We start from the raw sequence: 20,910 nt of genomic DNA, 5'->3' as shown, positions 1-20,910 counted from the left end.
TTTGCATGTATATTCATAAATTAGCTGGAATTCTCTTTGTTGAGTTTTCATGTGATTTGACCGTCAGGATAACTGTGGCCTTATAAAACCTCTTCTGTTTCAATTTTGTGGAATAATTTGAAGAATATTGACATTAAGTCTTTGAAAGTCTGGTAAAATTCTGTTGTAAAACTCTGGCCCTGAACTTTTTTTGATTGGCAGACTTTTAATAACTGCTTCTATTTCACTAGGGGCTATTGGTCTGTTTAAATTGCTTATTTGATTTTTATTTAACTTTGGGAAGTGATACATATTGAGAAAATTAATTTTAGTTTTCCAATTTGGTGGAGTACATGTTTTTTAAATTGTGCCCTTATGAGTTCCTGTATTTCTTCATTCTCTGTTATGTCCCTACTGATTTTTCTCAGAGAAAGAACTTTTTTATATTGTTGTTTCTTTTTTATTAATTCCAGCCCTCAGTTTGATTATATCCTGCTATCCACTCCTTTTTGAGTATGATTGTTTTCTTTTTGCTCTAGAACTTTCAAGTATACTGTTAACTTGCTGCTCTGAAAGAGATCTCATTTATAACTAGTAGTCTTAAGAACTTTTGTTTTTGATTTGTAATGGTTGTCTCATAAAAATACAATTAAACTAAATTATGAGAGAGCCCAACAATGGTTCACCATCAACTCCTTCAGTTTGTCCTTTGGCCTCTACAGAGGTACCATGAAACATATACATGCCACCCACCTTGACTTGTGTAAATAAATAAATAAAATAAATAGGGTGTAAAAAAATAGATCTTGAGGGGTTTAAATCTATTAAACCAACTATTCAACTTGAAGAGGATTTATTTCTTTTGCTGTCTACTTGTTTATGAGAAATACATAAACATTCACTCTACATACAAAATAATGTGCTGTAAAGGAAAGATAATGACTTGCAGAAGATCTGATTACTAGTTAATTATGGAACTAGACATGGGCCTGTATGTGACTTCTATTTGTCTTTACTACATTGTAGTTCTCAGTAAACTTGGGGTGCTCCTTAGAAAGGAATCAGGTTTACATTTATAATTAATTTTGTGCAGTTCCTATAGGTCAGGTCCTGTAACCATGTAACATAGTTACAGAGAAGTTAGGCACTTTGCTCAATGAAGCATTCTTTGCGGTTGAACCAGAATTCTAATCCATTATTACATGTTGCCTTTCTGACTAACATTCTACTGACTCTGCTTGTCATTCTGGGTCTGAGCTTTCTCTTGGGAACTGAGTTAGTCTCTGTCACTCCTTGAAATTACTAAGCCTGGGGCACCCAGTCTCACTTTTCCCATTTACTTTTAAGATGCATTTATTCATTCATTCATTCATTTATTATATATTCAGTGTCCTGTCTGCATGTTTCCCTGCAGGCCAGAAGAGGGCACCAGATCTCATTACAGATGGTTGTGAGCCACGTGTGGTTGCTGGGAATTGAACTCAGGACCTCTGGAAGAGCAGCCAGTGCTCTTAACCTCTGAGCCATCTCTACATGGTGGGCCCACAATTTCCCTCCCCCCCACCCCCGTTTACTTTTTTAAAGTTCTTCATACATTTTATTTATTCTGCTCTTATGAGCAACTCCAGTACACTGTTAAGAAGAAAAAGTAGGTATCTTTATTTGACTCTTACATTTCCAATTTGTTATAGATTTTCAGTAGACTATATATAAAGTCAGGTTATGGATGTTTCTATTCCTGTCTGTTAAGCTTTATAAAATAGAAATGAATTTTAATTTAACTTGTTTTTTCTGCATCTGTTGAAATAACCAATTTAGGAAAAAAGCAAGCATGTTTCCTATTGTTAAATCCACCCTTGCTTTTTGGAGATAAGTTTAGATTATGATGATTTATTAATGTTTCAAAATCTATTTTACTATTAAATTTAATAGATTGTCAATTCTTTTTATTTTCTAGATTGAATTTTAATGTTTTCCCAAGGATTTATTTTATCTAATGCCTAAGTGTATTGACTCAAAGTTGTTCATAATACATTTATTTTAAAGGCTATATGAATAGATGTTTTATTGTAGAGCAACTTTCATTTTGGTTCATTTGTTCTTTAGTTCTATATCTGTTGTTCATTACCTGTGATGTTTTTCAAATTTATTCCTTGTCCTACCCTCTTTCTCACCTAGGGTAGTCCTAGTACTTGAAGAGGACACCTCAAACTCCTAATCTTACAGAAAAGTAAATAGTGTGTATATCGGGCTAGAGGGATAGCTCAGCCATTAAAGACTAGGCTCACAACCCAAAATAGTGTGTATATCCTATAATATGTAATGTTAGACATTTTATACATGAGTGCAAAGATTAATGTAAATGTAATGGCTATGAGCCATGACTTTTATTTATATGACTAGATTATTTGGACTAAAGTTTAAGAAATATATTTACATGAGAAAATTGTTAATTGAAAAGTAACAACCTATAGTTCATAGAATATTGAACCCTGCTGCTTCTTGAATAAGATCTTTTGTCAGCTTTAGAATTAGCTTTTTGTGATGTCCTAAGCACCAAGAAACAAATTAGTTAATTTCAGAAACCTTTATTGGTAAATTCTACTGGAGAAACGTTGGTAAGAGACTAAAATCTTTGAGTTTCTCTGAATGTGTAATTTAACTGTAGTGGCAATATTGAGCACTTTTGGCCCTTCAAGTACACTCAGCCAGCCAACTATTCTATACCTTATTTGCTGTTAATAATAAACTGTGACTCATTGAGAGGTTTTTATAGTATAAGTTTCTCTAAATTACTTTTCTTTTTATCACTAAGCTGCCAGGTAGCGATGGCCTGTTTTTACTGCATTTAGATATTGTAAAGATATTCTTGTTGTTTTGAGACAGTGCCATACTTTTATGTAGTCCTGGATATCCAAGAATTGTAGACTGACCTCGAATTCACAGAGATCTGTCTGTCTCTAAGGAGGAACCAGCTCACTAGTGTTTGCTCATTTTCTTGCTTATTTTTTACCTATGGTTGGATCATTGCAAGATTGCCTATAGAGACTAAAGCTCCTGTTAACCTTTTGTGACTTGTCTAAGAATTTTATTATCTCATAACTTGAATTGTGATTTAATGTTTGAGCTGAGTGGTTGTCATCAAGCAGCTTGTGAACCATATTATCAAAAGGTATAAAAATGCCTGTTCACATAAAGCTCTCTGTATGGAAGCACCGTAACTTCAATAGCTAGTTTGATTTCTATTTTGAGAGGTAAAGAATAGTAAGTGTTTGAGGGGCTGGAGAGATGGCTCAGCAATTCAGAGCAATTGCTGCTTTTGCAGAGGTCCCATTTTCAATTCCCAGTACCCACATGGCCACAAACAAATGTCTCTTACCACTCAAATGCCTTCTTCTGATCTCAGTGGACCCTGTATATATGTAATACACATGCGTGCATGCTGGTAAAATACCCATATACATAATAGAATAAAAATTTAAAGAGAAAAATCTGAGTAGTGTAGTGAACTGGAGGGAGAAGGAGGGAAGAGAGAGAAAAAAGGAAAGGAGGAATTTCTTGAATACAATGTGGAGCCTGCATTAAACATTGTAGACTGTGGAGAAATCACCAGTTGAACAGTGACTTGTTAGCTATCAGCTAAGTATAGGGATGGTCATCAATACGCAATATGTGACTCATTGATTTCTCCGACAGGTAGAAATTGTGATTTAAGAAAATTGTAGTAACATAGTATATAGAAAAATTGACTTTTACAGAGTAGAATATTTAGCAAGAATTTTACCATACTTATGAAAATCATTATTGGTGGAAGTTTTTAAGCTTTGGGGGAATGGAGAGGCTTTTGGCCACTCATTTTTAATCCAGTAAATTACAAAAGAGTGAACTATTGAAAACTTTAAAAGGCATACATATAATATATTTCAAATTTATTCATTTTCTATTTGGGGTAGCCTAGCAAATTGCGGTTGACAGTATGACTAAGAATATATCATTACTCAGTTTTCTCTGAGGGCTTTCAGATTGTTGCCACGTTGCACTGCTGTTCTTCCACAGAGAGGTAAGAAACATATCTAATCTTAATAACTTGGGATTGATTTTAGGCCACCAACAAAATGGAAACAAAAGAGAATGATAAGTATAAGACATGGCGAACGAGCCCAGACAGTGAATCTTCATGGACTACTGGTGCAGAACCCAGTTCTCGGAAGAAATTCACCATTCCCAAGATCAGGAAGACAACTGAGAAAGGTAAAATTTCTGTACAAGATGAAATTCTAATAAAAACCCTGTTTCAAGCTGGGCATTGGTGGTGCATGCTTTTAATCCCAGCATTCAGGAGGCAGAGGCAGGTAGATCTCTGTGAGTTCCAGGCCAGCCAGGTCTACAGAGCGAGTTCCAGGACAGCCTCCAAAACAATACAGAGAAACCCTGTCTCAGAAAACAAAACAAAAAAAAAACTTTCTCTGGTTCATTCATGTTCATTCTGACTCTATATTAAACTAGATTATGTCACATATTGGGTTTCCCCAGATATGTATATGCCTCTGATCTCATACAAAATGGCATAGTCATAGCTCCCAGTCTTTACACTTCCAGTAATTACACTGAAAACCTGGGGGTTTTTTTGCATGTAAAACAAATGTAAGATACCTACTAAGGAACCTGAGGCTAGGGAATAGTTTTCTGAATTTTGTGCTTGCTTAAACCAGGCTGATGTCTACCATCCAAAAATACCACTTAGTACAGGCTTCTGTAAAAAAGTAAATAAAAACCATTTTTTTTTGTCATGGGACTGAAAGGTGGGGCAGCTTGGAAATATGGGAGCTATTAAATACTATACTACTACTATGAAAAACCAGGAATTTGGATGAGAGGCATGACCACTCCACCCTTGTCAATAAACATTAAGTAGAGGAAAGAGAAAAGCAGATATACCTTTCCATCAAATGTGGAAGAAGCCAAGTTGGAAGTCTAGACTATAACAAGGTTAGCATTCTCTTTACCAGGAGTGACCAAGTGGGGAGCCTAGACTTTCCATCTCTACTATCCTTTGCCTTACAGCATCAGTAAATTCCGTACCCCCAAAACCCTAGCTTGGTGGCAATGAGTTGTCCCTTCTTACTAGGATAGAGATGCTGAAAGTAAAATGCAGAGCTTGGTCTTCTACAACATCCAAGCATTCACCCTATTAATGCCTGAATAAGGAGGCCACATGTACTTTTCCTGCCTGACATAGCATCAGGGCACATCCTCTAGAGTATTGATGTATGCCCTAGATAGAACAAGGACTTCAATCTTGCCTTGTGGGATTAACTGTTCACTTTGACTACCAGCAATTTCCCCAAGTAACATGGTTTTAGACTTGCTAAAATACAAGGCTAGATATGATAGTACCCAAATGTCCAAGACCATTCAGGAAAACCTCAACTTAAGTGAGAAAATCTACTCCATTAAACAGTCAGTACCCTGAGTACACCACTTGTGATTATTTAAAAACACTTTATTTTTTAAATAGCTTCACACAGTATACCTCTACCTCCCTGTCCACCTATGTTCATTCTTTGTCTCTCTCAAAAGAAGGAAAAAACCCCAAAAAGACAAAAAGTACTAAACCATAACCAAAAAGCACATAAAAACCATGGAATCCATTTTATGTTGGTCAGCTATTCCAGCACATGGCCTGGTTGATATACCCACTGGGTTTACTCCATTGACGATATATGTACACACACACACACACACACACACACACACACACACACACACACAGAAAGTACCTCTTTTAAAGTGGTCATCATAAAAAGCAAAACAATAAATTGTTTCAGTGAAATGAAGTAGGTAATGAATAGCCAAATAGAAAGAAAGCAGGCATGTTGTATACTCTGAGAGTCCTAGCAGAGAGACACTCTTCCTCTCTACATAGTGTTTGAAGTAAAAATTAAAGCAGAACATTATAAAACTGCAAGGAGAAATAGACAAATCCACTATCATGCTTGAACATTCAACAACCCTTCAGAAGTGAACACATTCAGCGGATGGAAAAACAGCAAGACTGTAATGGAAGTCAACACCACCATCATTCATCTTAAGCTTGCATGAGACACAGTGAAATTACCACACCTGTGCCTGAAAATATGCCTCAGACAAAGCCTGCTCTTAGATCACAATGAAATTTAAACATTGAAATAGCAAAGAAAATAGCTGGAAAATCCCCAAGTTGGTGGGGAATGGTCTTCTGTATATATGTTTGCCTTACTGGTTGATGAATAAAGCAGTGTTGGCAAATAGAGAAGCAAGATAGGTGGGACTAGGAGAAGTGGAGGATTCTGGGAAATGGAGGCGCAGTAAGTCACCAGGTAGGACGCGAGAGGAGTAAGAGGGCCAACCCTTTCTCTGGTAAGAGAAGACCATGTGGAAATACTTAATAATTAAGTCAGAGCTAGCCAACAAGAAACCTCAGCAAATAGCCAACAGCTTCATAATTAATATAGTGTCCTACATTCATTTGGGGCTGACACGGCTCTGGGACAAACAAACACTTACATAACATAGCTCAGAGAGTAAGTAACAAGTAAAAATTTAAAGCCCCTTGAACTAAATGGAAAGAGTAAAACAGAAGGGAGAAAGTGATGTAACTACTTCAACTAAAAAGAGTTGAAGAAAGAAAAGAATACCAAGTCTGAGAGTACATTTTCACCTTAATATCCAAACAGGACAAAAACATAACTAACCTGTGCTTGGTTTTCTTGTATTCTGTCATTAAAATACATATAAGCACCTCAGTGAATGTTAGAAAGTTAAATACAATAGTTTATGAAAAAATTTAGAGTGAATGAGATAGCTTTGTGGAGAAAAAGCACTTGCCACTGAGCCTGATGACTTGAGTTCAGTCTCAGAACCCGTATGGTAGGAGAGAAGTGACAGCTACAGATCATCTTTTGACCTCCCACACATGTGCAGTGGCACTTGTACACACACAAAAATGTAATTTTTTAAATTCTGACTTTTACACTGTTATAAGTTGGAATGTAACCCTTAGGGATATAGGACTAGTTTAACATTAGAAAATGGTGTAGAGCCTGGCGTTGGTGGCGTACGCCTTTAATCCCAGCCCTCGGTAGGCAGAGGCAGGCGGATCTCTGAGTTAGAGGCCAGCCTGGTCTACAAAGCGAGTTCCAGGACAACCTCTAAAACAATACAGAGAAACCCTGTCTCAAAAAAACAAAAACAAAGAAAGAAAATGGTGTGTATTTATTACTATATAAAGAATAAAATGATTGTACCAATAGGTACAAACTAGCATTTGCAAAAAAAAGGTACTTAGTAAAGTAAAAATAGAATGTTCCCAGTTTTGTAATACAGGTTTAGTATCCCTTATCTGAAATTCTGAAATCCAAAATGCCTTAAAAACCAACCAAAACCTAAAACTTTTACGTTGCTATCATGATGCTTTAACAATTTAGGATTTAGGATTTTAGACTTTTGAGTAAGGGTACTAAAGTGATATAGTCTATCCAGATACACCAAAGTCTGAAAATATCAGAAACCTGAAATACCTGTTCTCAACTACTTAGAATAAGAGCCAGTCAACATGTGTTTGTATATGGACAAGTTCATTGTGTTAACTGCTAAGAAAAATTTTGGTTGTAAAGTTTGAATTTTATGCCGGGCAATGGTGGCGCACGCCTTTAATCCCAGCACTCGGGAGGCAGAGGCAGGTGGATCTCTGTGAGTTCGAGGCTGGGCTGGACCGACAGCCTCCAAAACAATACAGAGAAACCCTGTCTCGTAAAAACCAAAAAAAAAAAAGTTTGAATTTTATATAAAAAATAGAAAGCCACTGACTTTGAAAATCTGTTCACAAAACTTAAAAGACTGTTAATTCAAGTGTGGAAAGAACACCCACATGCAACCATGAGAAAACAAACTAAAAACTGGGTCAAATACCTTAAGAAATACTTCTGCAAAGATGATAGAAAATAGTGCATAAAAAGATGATTTACACCAGGTGTTGGCAGTGGTGGTGGTGTGTATATCTTTGATCCCAGCGCTCGGGAGGCAGAGACAGACAAATCTATGAGCTCGAGGCTAGTCTGGTCTACAGATTGAGTTCCAGGGCAGCCTCCAAAGCTATACAGGAAATCCCTGTTGTAAAAACAAAAGGATTTACATCATACATCACCATGGATATGAAAGTTAAAGCAAGTAGATACCACTACACACTTTTAAAATGTCCAATTATAACACTAATCACAACAGATGCCAGAGAATATGGAGCCTTGGACCACATTTACTGCTGGTGGGGATACAAAATGCTGTGGCTGTTTTGAAACAGTTAAGCAGTTCAACCATATTCTTAGCACACATGGGAAATACCAAGAAGTGCTAACAGAAGCTATGGGGTTTGTGTAATTATTAATAACCAACATTGTGGAGTCACTGATATAAGTTAAAAAATAGTCATCTAGGTTCTCGTCATCTTATGTCTGTGTGTTAACCACTGATAGCTCTAATAGGTTTGAGGAGAAAATGCCAATGTTTTCCCAAACATTAAGTGTAGGATGTCCACATTACTGTGGTACAACCTTAAGTGTAAATTGTTGCCTTCATCTGTTAACGAAATTTCCAAACTGTCAGCTATACTGTTGTCATTGTACAGATATGCATTGTCATTTTAAATACAAATAACTATTTCCCTCTTCTTTATCTTTAGTTTACTTGTCTTCTTGTTACACCAATACTAGAGAGTATGGCTTTATACATGGTACTCTGAAGCAGTCCAGGCTTGATGTAAGCTGTGACCTGCAGTTCACTTGGCAGTTTGGAGATACAAAGCTGGTTCGCAACGAGTATCTTGAAAAACAGTTTTCTGCTAAGAGGTAAGTTTGTATGGCTGCTACATGTTTAAGATTGTTTGTTTTTAATCATGGAGTCATGTTAATTTATTTCTGTCACTTGAAAGCTAATAAGTATTACTAAGGAAATAGACATAGATTATTTAATAAGAATTCCTAAGGCAAGGCTAGGGAGATGGCTAAAGTAAAGGGTAAAGTGCCTTGTAACATGATAAATAGAAGACCCAGAGACCGATTGGGATTCAAACTTCAAGCTGAAAATCAGAAGCAAAGCAGCCAAGCCAGTAAGTATATCTTACCTCTACCCAGCTGAAATGGCAGTCTTGTCCCCAAGAATCCTCAGAGGCAAAAGGCTTTCAGCTCTATTTCCACCTCCTCTTACTCCTTTCTTAGTGCTGCTATACCACTCCTGTCTCCACCTCCCTAGTGTTGGGATTAAAGGCGTGTGATCCCAAATGCGGAGATCACCTTTGTGTCAGCTGTTTCTTTTAGACCTGGATCCATTTCATGTAGTCAGTGTGTCCTTGAAATAACACAGATCTGTCTACCTCTTAATCTTGAGTCCTGGGATTAAAGGTGTGTGTCTGGCTTCTGTGGCTGACCAGTATGGTTGCTTTGTTATTTTGATCTCTAGTAGCTTTAATAAATCATAAGCACTATGTCACCACAATGCCTGCTTTGCAAGCATGAAGACCAGAATTTGATCCACAGCACCTGGGTAAAATTCAGGTACAGCAGAGATTGTGTTTGTAGCACTAGCTCAGGGTGGTGGTGGTGACACAGGTGGATACATGGAACACACTAACAACCAGCCTAGCCAAATAAATGGGTGAATTCCAGGTTCTTTGAATGGGACCACCTCTAAAACAGTGGTTCTCAACTTGTGAGTTGCAACCCCTTTGGGGCTTGAAGTACCCTTTGACAGGGTCACATAAAACCATTGGAAAACACATGCGATTCATAACAGCAAAAATGCAATGAAAATAACTTTGGTGGTCACAACAACATGATGCCTGTATTAAAGGGCTGCAGCATTAGGAAGGTTGAGAAACACTGACCTAAAAGTAAGGTGGAGAGCAATTGAGAAAGATGTCTGATGTCTCCCCAGCCATGTACAGGGAAGCACGCCACACAGACACACAAATATTTACTAAGGAAAATAATACAAGTTATTTCCATCTCATAATCTCTTCCGATACTAAAAAATTTAAGTGGGGTTGTTTTGTGCCTTAATGTCAGATTTCACATGCCCTCTTCTAATTTGGTTTTTGTGTGTGAGTATACTTTCCTATGTGTGCAAGGGAAGAGGTAGACTTCAGGTGACTACCAATATCACTGCACTTTTTTTTAACTGTTTTACTTTGTTTGTATGCAAGTCAATTCCTTCCACTCTGTGCGTCCCAGGGATCAACCCCAGGTCATCAAATAGGGCTTTACAATGAGCCATCTTACTGGAAGAGGAGTTGAAGGGTTTGGAAAGACAGGTGGTGAGAGGGACTTACCTCTTAGCCTGCTTTTGCTCGTCTTGAAGATGAAGAAAATGGATTATAAATCAGGGAATGTATAGGCTATTGCTAGGGGCTGGAAAAGTCTTGAATATAGAGCAAGGAAACAAGGATGTCATTCCTACTATTCCAAGTGAATTCCACCAAGGAGCAAGGGGGGAATCTTGCTCCAGTATCTGAGAAACAGGCCAGATACTTGATTTTATCCCAGTAAAACCTATGCTGGACTAAGTAGCTACATAACTGCTACTTTGTGGCAGTTTGTTACAGAAAACATAAGTACTGCTTTGTTTCATAGGAGTTAGCAAAATAGTAGAATGTTTCTGGTTTTTGAGACAGGGTTTCTCTGTGTAGCTTTGGAGCTTATTCTGGCACTACCTGCCTCTGCCTACTGAGTTCTGGAATTAAAGGTGTGCATCACCAATGCCCAGCAAGATAGTAGAATGTTAATGTTCTACCATCTTTGGAAAGACATAGAATATTCTAATTTTTTTCTACTGGCTATTGGTTACTCTATGTAAACTAGCTTCTTTGAGTTGAGTTTTCTTTTTTTTTCTTTTTTTGTTTGTTTGTTTTTGGTTTTTTTCAAGACAGGGTTTCTCTGTATTGTTTTGGAGCCTGTCCTGGAACTGGCTCGGTAGAACAGGCTTGGTCTCGAACTCACAGAGATCCACCTGCCTCTGCCTCCCGAGTGCTGGGATTAAAGGCGTGCGCCACCAACGCCTGGCTGAGTTGAGTTTTCTAATGCAAGACTTTATTATTATTTCTTACTAAATAATTAATAATATAGTAGTAAAAGAAAAAAAGAAAAAGTGTTTTGCAAATTTCAATACTTGAGTGCTGGGTTGATTTTTGAGGTTTTTGCTTTTAGAACTTAAAATATATTTAAGGATCAGGCTCTGACATATTTGTTCCTCATTAAGATTGCTGCATAAAATCATGAAAAGTTTTCAGAAAGTTACTAACTCTAAAAACCTTTAAATATTTTTAATTTTGAGTGTGTGTGCCTGTGATTTATTTGTCTGTGTGCATGTGTAGAAACCGGAGAACAACTTTGTCTCTTGCTCTCCACCTTATTTTTTTGAGACAGTCTCTCATTGAAATTTGCTGTTTGAACTAGAAAAGCAACCCAGAAAATGCACATGTTGCACCACCTCCCTACCCCACCAGCACCACTTACAGACTTGGGACACCATGTCTGTCATTTATGTAAGCGCTGAACGTCTGGACTAAGGTCCTCCCTCATACTTGCCTAGAAACACTTTACCCGAAGAGCCATCTCCCCAGTCTCCTAATTTTTAATACTCAAGATAAATATGACCTTTAGGATGGAATCTGGTGATAAGAGCAGTTGGTGTGTGCTCGTTATTCATATACTTACCTGGTTATACATTACTATACACACAAAAGTCTATTCAGGTTCATTGTTATCTCTGAGGGAGACACTCTGAGACTAATAAAATCAGAATGGCTGCAGAGTGTCCAGAGACATAGCAAAAATTTCTCTGTGCTTTTTAGAAATTCCAGACAGGAACAACTTTCCACACAAGTGCTATATTGAGAACTAGAGAAACACCAAATGAAACCTTCTTCACTGACCTTGAGAAATGGAAGAGAGCAAAGGCCAGAGTGTGGGACTTCTAGGAAATAGGACTGATACACAGATGAACTCACTGAGATCCTGACAATGTACACTAGACATGAACAGATTCTAACCAGACAAATCAGGGTCAGTCCCAGCACAGAAAGGAAAGTGGACACAAAATACCATCTCTAACAATAGAGCTGTTTGAAATTGATACCTGCTGGGAAAGGGGAATTGAGTTTTCTCCAATGTAGTGTCATTGGATGTATTGACTGCACACTTTCCTTAGAGGGAGAGGGAGAGGATGAAGTTGGAGGATTTGGGAGAAGGGAAAGAATAGAATAAAAATATCTGGAAAAAAAATTTAATTAGAAAAAGATTGCAGAATGGCCAGTGCTGGGATTTCCGGCACAGTTGCAAAGTCTCGAGCTCCCCTGCCTAGTGTCAGTGCTCAATGCTTGCCATGCTCAGTCTATCTGGTCTTGAGAATGCTGAACCACACATGCACCTTTCTTGTCTTATTCAGAACACCTTAGGTCCCTCTTGATGGAAGACCCTTTGTTCTCAAAGTTAACTCTTCTCTCCTAATTCGCATCTAAATGGAACTTTGGTTTCTTGGTTTACAAGATTCGCAGTTGTCTGCTGTTTGACATTGTGAATCCTAGTGTTTGAATAACTTTGAAAAGCCAAACTCTGACACAATTTATAGAGCCAGAAATAGTTATAAAATATGATTATTTTTGGTTAACTTTTTATAACCTTAAATTGTACTTAGACCTAAAATGCTTTCAAATGTTAATTTTGAAAGCATTTGATAAAACTGAAACATACCTGTATTACCACAATTGTGAATCTTCAGAGAAAGCTTTCTAAGGCTTCGATTAGCTGTAGTTGTAAGCTTGAGATTTTGATTGTTACATAGTTTTAATAGCTAAAATGATATGCTGTCAAGTATGGAATTAGTCTATAATCCTAGTACTTGGGAGGTGGAGGCAGGAGTATCAGGAGTTCAAGGCCAGCATGGGCCACAGAAACTCTGGTTCAGGAAAGCTAAACAGCAGCAGCAAAATATTGTGAAGTTTACAGACAAGATGATTAATTAAAATATTTTGGGCCGCCAGGCGGTGGTGGCGCACGCCTTTAATCCCAGCACTCGGGAGGCAGAGGCAGGCGGATCTCTGTGAGTTCGAGGCTGGGCTGGACCGACAGCCTCAAACAATACAGAGAAACCCTGTCTCGTAAAAACCAAAATATATATATATTTTTTTTTTCAGGCCATCGTGGTGTGGGTAGTGGCACTGTCAGAAACTTTGTTTGCAGCCTGCACTCTGTCTTTATCACTTACCGTGCTATAAGTGTGTGTGCTCTTGTCCAGGTTTCATTACTCACAGAGCAGTGGCAGAGTAAATTCACTGTAAGTCTTAAGGACCTTAGGATTTTAAGATAGGTGATGAATGGTTCTTGGCCTTAATTTAATGTCACATTAGCCCCTATAGAGAGGCTGCCCTTTGAAGTAGAGGTTAATCTCTACTAGCTCCGAGTGTTGTAGATAATGTATCTGTAGAAATCAGTAGAAAGCTGGTGAATGTCTGCTATGTGTCCCCCTATCACCTCAGCACATCTTCTGGATAACTGGCTGGAGCTGTTGCAGCAGCACTGATGTGTCACTGGCATTTAATACTGTGAAGACTTCTTAAACCTCCTGCAGCAGCCTGTGCCAGCTCCTTATCTCAGCCCGCACAGTGCTATCGTGTCACAGCTTGTTCCCAGCTGGGCATTGACCTAAGGGAGTGTTGTAACTGTTGATCTTCTCTACAAACTACTAAGATTTCTCATCAGCAAGGTGTATTTTACTTACATAGACGAATACTCACTGGATTATTAGTTTTAATAGTCTTTAAGACCAATTCCTTTGTTTTCACAACTGACTGGTACAAAAAGCCTTGTATTCATCCTTTTCCAGCTTTCAGCATGCCTTCTTTGCTAAAGTTAGCATTTCAAGATTTTCACCTCGAGAAGTGCGTGATTCTTCCCTTAAAGGCCATTATAAGGTTATGAGGTGGCCTAATTCAAGTAGTATTTTGTCTGAGGACTAGGAAGGCCTGAGAAAGAGGTGGGAGGATGGCCAATCTACAGAATATTCAGAGTGTGCATACATAAACACACACACCACATATATCTGTATGACACATATCAAGTACACCATCCTATGTGGTATGCTTCATGACGCCTCCCCCCCAAAAAATTACAAAATAATACTGTAGGTCACTAGACACAGATCATCATAGAAGATACAACTAAATGTTTACAATTTGGCTGAGTTAGTATAATATAGAAGAGATAAAACAAATGAATATATGCTTTTGAAGTAAAACGAACTTGCATAGACTTGATTGAATAGATAATCTTAGACTGCCATAAAATGGGGAGGTCAGTAAAATGAGAAAATACTATATTATTCCAACCCTGTCACTATTACTTTGGCTAAAACATAAGGTAGCTCAGTGCGTTTTGAACATTATTCTCTAAATGTTTGTGGCAATAAAAATTTGCTAGCTATTTGAATACAAAATGTGTAATAAAGCTTAAGATTTTGTACTGGCTACATTAAAAGTGTTACCAGAATTGTTACCCATTTAAGCTATCCATAAATCCTGGACATGTAATCTCGAACTTGGTCTCTAGATGGCTTTCAGTCCCAACTTAACCATCATAGTGTAAGTTAGTACCTCTGATTTTTGTCAGTATTTTCTGCTTTCTTGGAGCAGCTAAAATAGCTTATCATTTTGAAAATTGTAGTTTAGCTGTGTATATCATTTGTTTTTTACTTAGGTCAGAGATGCGTGAGAATGGAAGACATGGCAGAGAACTGGAAGAACATTTCTGCTTCTTAGCACTTCCTCAGAGTGATGTGGTAGAAATCTACCAGAATGGGTTAAGTACCAGAGCATCCACACTGAAGATACTTGGGAATCCTCTTCTTGGAATTTATATGTTTAGACATGTTGATGTTGCCCTGAATTACGCTCATAGTTGGGGCACTACTGTAGAAACGATTATGATTTTTAAGGTGGGTAGTAGCATAAAACAAATACTAAGTATAGGAACAATTTACTTTAAGTCAGCATGAACATAATTTACTTTCAGCTTAAGTTATCTTAAATAAAATTCCATAAAATAATTACTTTTTGTCATCCTTTGGAATTTTCCCTTGCTCTTCACTCTTAACCAGACTGGCACAAAGTAAAACCTAGGTACAAAAAGGCAGCACTCATCATCATTGTCTTCATAATACATACTTTTTCTGGATTCATTATTCCTTTTATTTTTTTATCATACTGTATAGCAACATAGTAGTTTGTATCCTCTGAACAATTAAAACATGATTGTAGCATAAGCTAGCTTTATTGAGCTATTTCAGTTTAATAGCATTTTTTTGACAAATGTGCAATGCATGTATAAAATGATAGTTTTGAGCAGAGTAGAGCAAGACCTTAGAACACAAACCTCTGTGTGTGTGTTGTTTAGAGTAAAACATAATAGCCACCAGTAAAGTAGCATATGATAGGATTTTCATATCTCCTTTCTCTCAATTATGATGTATCCATTATCATTTTATCATTAGATGGACGAGCATTTTTTTAGTTATGTGTATAGCTGTTTCACCTGCATACAGAAGTGCACCACATGTGTGCCTGCCCACAGAGGCCAGAAGAGGGCATTGTATCCTCTTGAACTGGAGTGACAGGTGGTTGTGCGCTGCCATGTGGATGCTAGGAACTGAACTTGGATCTCCTTAAGAGTTAGTCTAGGTTTTTTGGCTTTGTTTGTTTGGTTTTGGTTTTTGGAGACAGGGTTTCTCTGTGTAACTTTGTAGACCAGACTGACCTCAAACACAGAGATCTGCCTACCTCTGCCTCTGCCTCCCAAGTGCTGTGATTAAAGGCGTGTGCCACTACCAACCAGCAAGACTTAGTCTTAGTTTTTAACATTTGTGTTTTTTATTTTTAATCTTTATTTTAGAATAATTTTTAATTGAGAGAAATACAATTCTTTTATGCATGTGTCTTAGTCTATAGTGTATGCATGTTTGTATGTAAATAGCTGTAAATGTGAGTACAGAATATATTTAGAAAAGACACTGAGAATGGGTACCATTGGGTGATGGGGAAGGACAGGATGCAGATAAAAGGACACGATGTGAAGAAGATATAAAGCTAATTGTTTTCCTAAGTTTCAACTCCGTTTGAGTGTGTGTGTATGAGTATGATGATTTCATAAAACTTAAATGACTGAACATGTAAGCCATGTCCCATGACTTCAAAATGGCTACTCTAAGTTGACTGACATGCATTGAATTCGCAACTGGCCTAGTGTGTATTTGAGTAGCTAGCTACTTTAATCGATTTGTGACATTTTATTTGAGTCATTGCAATAAAATGATCTTTTATTTTTTAAGTAATTATATAGTCTAAATAAAATGTCTACTTCAGTGATACTTATACTTCCAACTCGCCTTTCACCACTCATTCATGATTTAGACCATTTAAAATTACATACTTACTTGGTTTGTAGTATGCAGAAGCCTTAAACATCATAAATCTGCCTGGTTTTGGTTCATCAGTTCTTGGTCACCGTTCTTCAAAAGGATTTTCGCTTTGTTTTTGTTTGCTTGTATTTCTTCCATGATATTCCTCATTGTTTTCAATACTTGAATGTTTAATTTGTATAATATTTATTTTTGTTTATACATCTTAAGAGGAATTTAATTTTCCCAGTTGTCCTCTTTGTTGAATTATCTCCCTCACTTTGTTCAAATGGTACTTTTAATTATACACGGTATTTTGGACCTGAGGACCCATGCCTATCATCCTAGCACTTGGAAGGTAGAGATATGAAAGTCATCACAAGTTTGAGGCCGGCATTGTCTACATAGCATATTTCAGGCTAGCTAGAGCTTTACAGTCAGACCATCTTAAAAACCCAAAGCAGAAAATATTTCTGTAGAGTCTTTCATATATACTTTCATAGTAAATGAATGTTTTCTGAAATTTTTATTAGAGGCAACTCTAATCTCAGAACTTATATGGGAAATAAATGGTATAATTGTCATGTTAAAACATCCTATTTATCCATGATGTGGACTAACAGTTTTATTAATATATCACTATTAAAAGCATGATGCCTTAAAAGTATTTGGGCATTGTCTTTTGCTTTCTAGGTTCTCTTTGGAAAAGTCAAGAAAGTTCAGCCTTCTGTGGATAAAAGCAAAGTGTCTCTGGATCCTTCTCCTAACTTTGATTGCCATATGTCAAGAAATATGCCTTCTTTGAAAGATACCATTGAGCTACAAGCCTACAATTCAATGGTATGTTAATGCTAGGGTTCCATAGACTTAATCCCTAAATGGGCTGTCCAGCTTCCCTTTTGAACAAGGCTTCACAGTGGTATAACTACAATCAATCATTTATATTTCAAAGTTGCTGAAAGTAAATTTCAAGTATTTCACCATTAACCATGGATGATGATGGATAAGATTATAGATACTTTAAGGTAACTTGATTAACTCAGTTCTGATATATTCAGAACATCACACTGAGGCCTGGGAAAGATAGCTTAGTTTATAAAGTGCTTCCCTGACTTGTGTTCAATCTCCAGAACCCATGGGGGTGTGGGGGAGGGGGAGCTATAGTGTTGTGGGCATGGAGTCGTAGGGCTAGAGAGGCAGAGAAAGAGGGCCCTAAGGCTCATTTGCCAGCCAGCTTGGTGAATTCTAAACTGTAAGACACCCTGTCTCATGAGAGGAACACTGGGGTCTGACACCCAAGGTTGACCTCTGTCCTCCATGTGTACATGTTACTGTACACACACACAGACACATACACACATACAGCAACAGAAGTCACACTAAACCCTATAAATATGGCCAGTTATAATGTATCAATTAAGACAATTTGGAACAATAGTATTGATTCTTTATTTGAAGGGGAGCAAAGGGAAGCTTTATGAACTAACCATTAAGTATAGGAACAGTTTTAAAATTACATTTTGCTTAATTTGTAATAGAATATTAAGTTTTGTATTTTATGAGTGAAAATAAGTATTAGAAATATATACATTTATATATATAAAGTATTAATATTTATTATGTTGGATTTGTAATAGGTTTCAGAACATATGCAATGCGTTTTTATAGAATATACTACTTACTTTAAAACAGTATTGTGCTTCTGCCAGTATTAGTAGCTTCCAAGTAAAAATATGTGGTGTGAGGAGGAGAAGGAATTTTATGTATATCCTTAATAAAACTAGAGTTAAAGGCAATCAAGGGATTCTTAGAGTTGTCTTCTCAAAGGAAATATTAAGAGACAGTTAAAGAAAATCTTATTAACAAAGCAAGGCAAGCACCCTAGAGAGAGATGGGACTGAACTGTCCCAGAATGGAGCAGCAGCCCACTGGGTTCTGTGTTGTGCACTTCTTAGTTTTGTGACTTTTTAAATACTTTATTTTTAGCTGGGCGTTGTTGGCTCACACCTTTAATCCCAGCCCCTAGAGGCAGAGACAGGTGGATGGATTTCTGTGAATTCCAGTCCAGCCTGGTCTACAGAGCAAGTTCCCAGTCAACCTCCAAAACAATAAAGAGAAACCCTGTCTTGAAAAACCAAAACAAAAATTTTTTCTTTTATTTTTTCTTTTTATTGAAAATAAATATTTAAGTTAGAAACAAGCTTGTTTCACATGTCAGTTCCAGCTCCCTCTCCCTCCCCTCCTCTGCCACCCTCCCCACCAGGTCCCCCAGTCCCCCACCCAGTCTCCACTCTGATCCCCAGGGAGGGTGAGGCCCTCCATGGTGGATCTCTAGAGTCACCTCATCCAGGGCAGGGCCTAGGCCCTGCCACAAGATTCCAGGCTGAGAGAGCATCCCTCACAGTGGGATGGGCATTCAAAGTCTGTTTGATTTTTGTTTTTGTTTGAAAAACTTTATTATTGTATGTGCATTTGTGTTTTGTCTGCATGTATGTATGTATGTGAGGGTGTCAGATTCTGGAGTTACAGACAGTTGTCAGCTGGTATATGGGTGCTGGGAATTGAACCCAGGTCAGTCAGTGCTCTTAACCACTGAGTCATCTCTTCAGCCCCCTCATGATTAATCTTACGTTTTAGATACTCTACTGCAAAGCTGGGCCCAGGGTTTTACAATAGTTTGATTTTCTTATGTCTTTCAGGTATACTTCTATGAATATGATTTCTTTTCAAGACCAGTAGATAGACCTAGACAGTGTCTTCCATATGCAATAGTCACAGTAAAATTTATTGGTCAAAAGGCAGGTAATGGACAACTTATGACATCACTGAGATTCCCCTCCACAGGATTTCCTAAGAGGCTTGGTAAGAAACATTCATTATTCAACTATGCTGGTCTATTCTGAGTATTCTGATACATTATGTATCTCTAATCAAAACAGTTGTATTATACCTGCCTTCTCCATTTATATATATCTAGGGTCATATGCACATATTTTGACTTAGTATTTGTTTATGTAATTTTTCTGTATTGATAGCTATCACAACAATTCATTCAATTTTATGGATGATACTACTGTGTTGGAAAAATTTAGGTACCCTTACAACTTATTCCACATTGCTAACAATGTCTTGTCGCAACTGTGCTAGTTTTACTTGAAGTATGCATTAACGCTAAGAATGTATAGCTTAGACTAGAGATGATGTCATATGAATTTCTAAAGTGGTTTTATCAGATGTACGAGGTTACTTAATCTACATTCTTGATAATAATTTTTTAAAGTATTTTACTAGTCTAATGATTATTTTATTATATCATTGTTTTACAATTTTCCTACTGTCATCCCTCAGCATGTATCAGATTAGTATAGCTTTGGATTCTGTTAAGCTAGAATGTATGATTTTAAAAACTGCTGTTGGAGTTGCTGACATCCATAAATGAATAGAATAATTTCAGAAGTGGGTGTCAACATAGTCCCATTTATGGGGAGAAAATTTCTCACCATTGATGATTATAAAATTACACTATCAATTAACTCTTTGAAACAGGTTTCTCTGTGTATCTTTGGAGCCTATCCTGGCACTGATTCTGTAGACCAGGCTAGTCTCAAACTCATAGAGATCCACCTGCCTCTGCCTCCCGAGTGCTGGGATTAAAGGCTGGCCACCAATGCCCAGCCAATTAACTCTTAAAAGATAATGGAAATACTGTCATAGAGTACCAATCAGCCAACATTTAATTTTCATGTAAAAATAAGCAACTCTATCTCATGTATATACAGGTTTCCTTTTATATAAATTTAATATATGGCAAAATTATGTCAAAGAACTGTTTAAAAGTGAATTCATTATTATTGGTAAATGTTTGTATGCCTACTTTATAGCTTTATATCTGGAGTCAAGAAAAATTCTCAAGACAAAAGAGTACATTTACTTCTTAAACTTTGGCTAAAATCAAGTGTAGTATCTGTTCTTAGCAATTTAATATCTGATACATCCTCTATCTGAGGACAGTTGCTAGTTGGGTAGAAAGGGATTGAGGTAGGTAAATGTGGGAGTAAAAATCACTAAAAATTAAACAAAAGGAATAAACCTTCTATACATTTTTATTTATATAGGAACTTGTTCATTTAGTTTTCCTTACACAATACATTAACATACAGTTTTTTATAATACAGGATTCCTCTAGAATCTGATTTACTTCTTTAGGATTAGTAGTAAATAATTTGAGTCTATTGATGAGGTACTTTTTTTCTCAAGTGTTTTGGTCTTGTTGCTATGTGTAAATGCTTTTGATTCCCAAGCATTTGGATAAAGGATGTTCAATCTGTGTAACTTTCATGGATATTTACTATACTGTAGCTTTAGAGAAAGAGCTTATAGAACTTTTTCTCCCTGCTTTAAAATTTTTTATATTTTATTACATCTGTGTTTTGGTATGTGTGGCTCACACCTATA

The 20,910-nt window shown here is 37.1% G+C and overlaps 1 protein-coding gene and 1 pseudogene across 6 annotated transcripts in view; both read left to right on the top strand.

Annotated features, from left to right (window-relative positions):
- Tex15 (testis expressed 15, meiosis and synapsis associated) overlaps nt 1–20,910 on the top strand; it is a 58,504-nt gene that overhangs the window by 13,698 nt on the left and 23,896 nt on the right. For 5 of the 6 annotated variants that reach the window (XM_040731841.1, XM_021225162.2, XM_013110848.3 and 2 more), the window contains exons 3-7: nt 4,083–4,230; nt 8,696–8,861; nt 14,760–14,997; nt 17,149–17,295; nt 19,155–19,317. In XM_040731841.1, the coding sequence (XP_040587775.1) occupies nt 4,095–4,230; nt 8,696–8,861; nt 14,760–14,997; nt 17,149–17,295; nt 19,155–19,317 (850 nt within the window). In that variant the 5' untranslated portion in view covers nt 4,083–4,094. Of the gene's footprint in view, nt 1–1,543; nt 1,628–4,082; nt 4,231–8,695; nt 8,862–14,759; nt 14,998–17,148; nt 17,296–19,154; nt 19,318–20,910 lie in introns of those variants that run through there. The other variant, XM_040731839.1, reaches the window with a different exon arrangement.
- On the top strand, nt 20,382–20,521 carry LOC121134191 (annotated as a pseudogene).

The sequence above is a fragment of the Mesocricetus auratus genome, unplaced genomic scaffold, assembly GCF_017639785.1.
Source record: "Mesocricetus auratus isolate SY011 unplaced genomic scaffold, BCM_Maur_2.0 Super-Scaffold_100026, whole genome shotgun sequence".
NCBI classification, from domain to species: Eukaryota; Metazoa; Chordata; class Mammalia; order Rodentia; family Cricetidae; genus Mesocricetus; species Mesocricetus auratus.
This window is presented reverse-complemented; position numbering and strand designations above follow the sequence as displayed.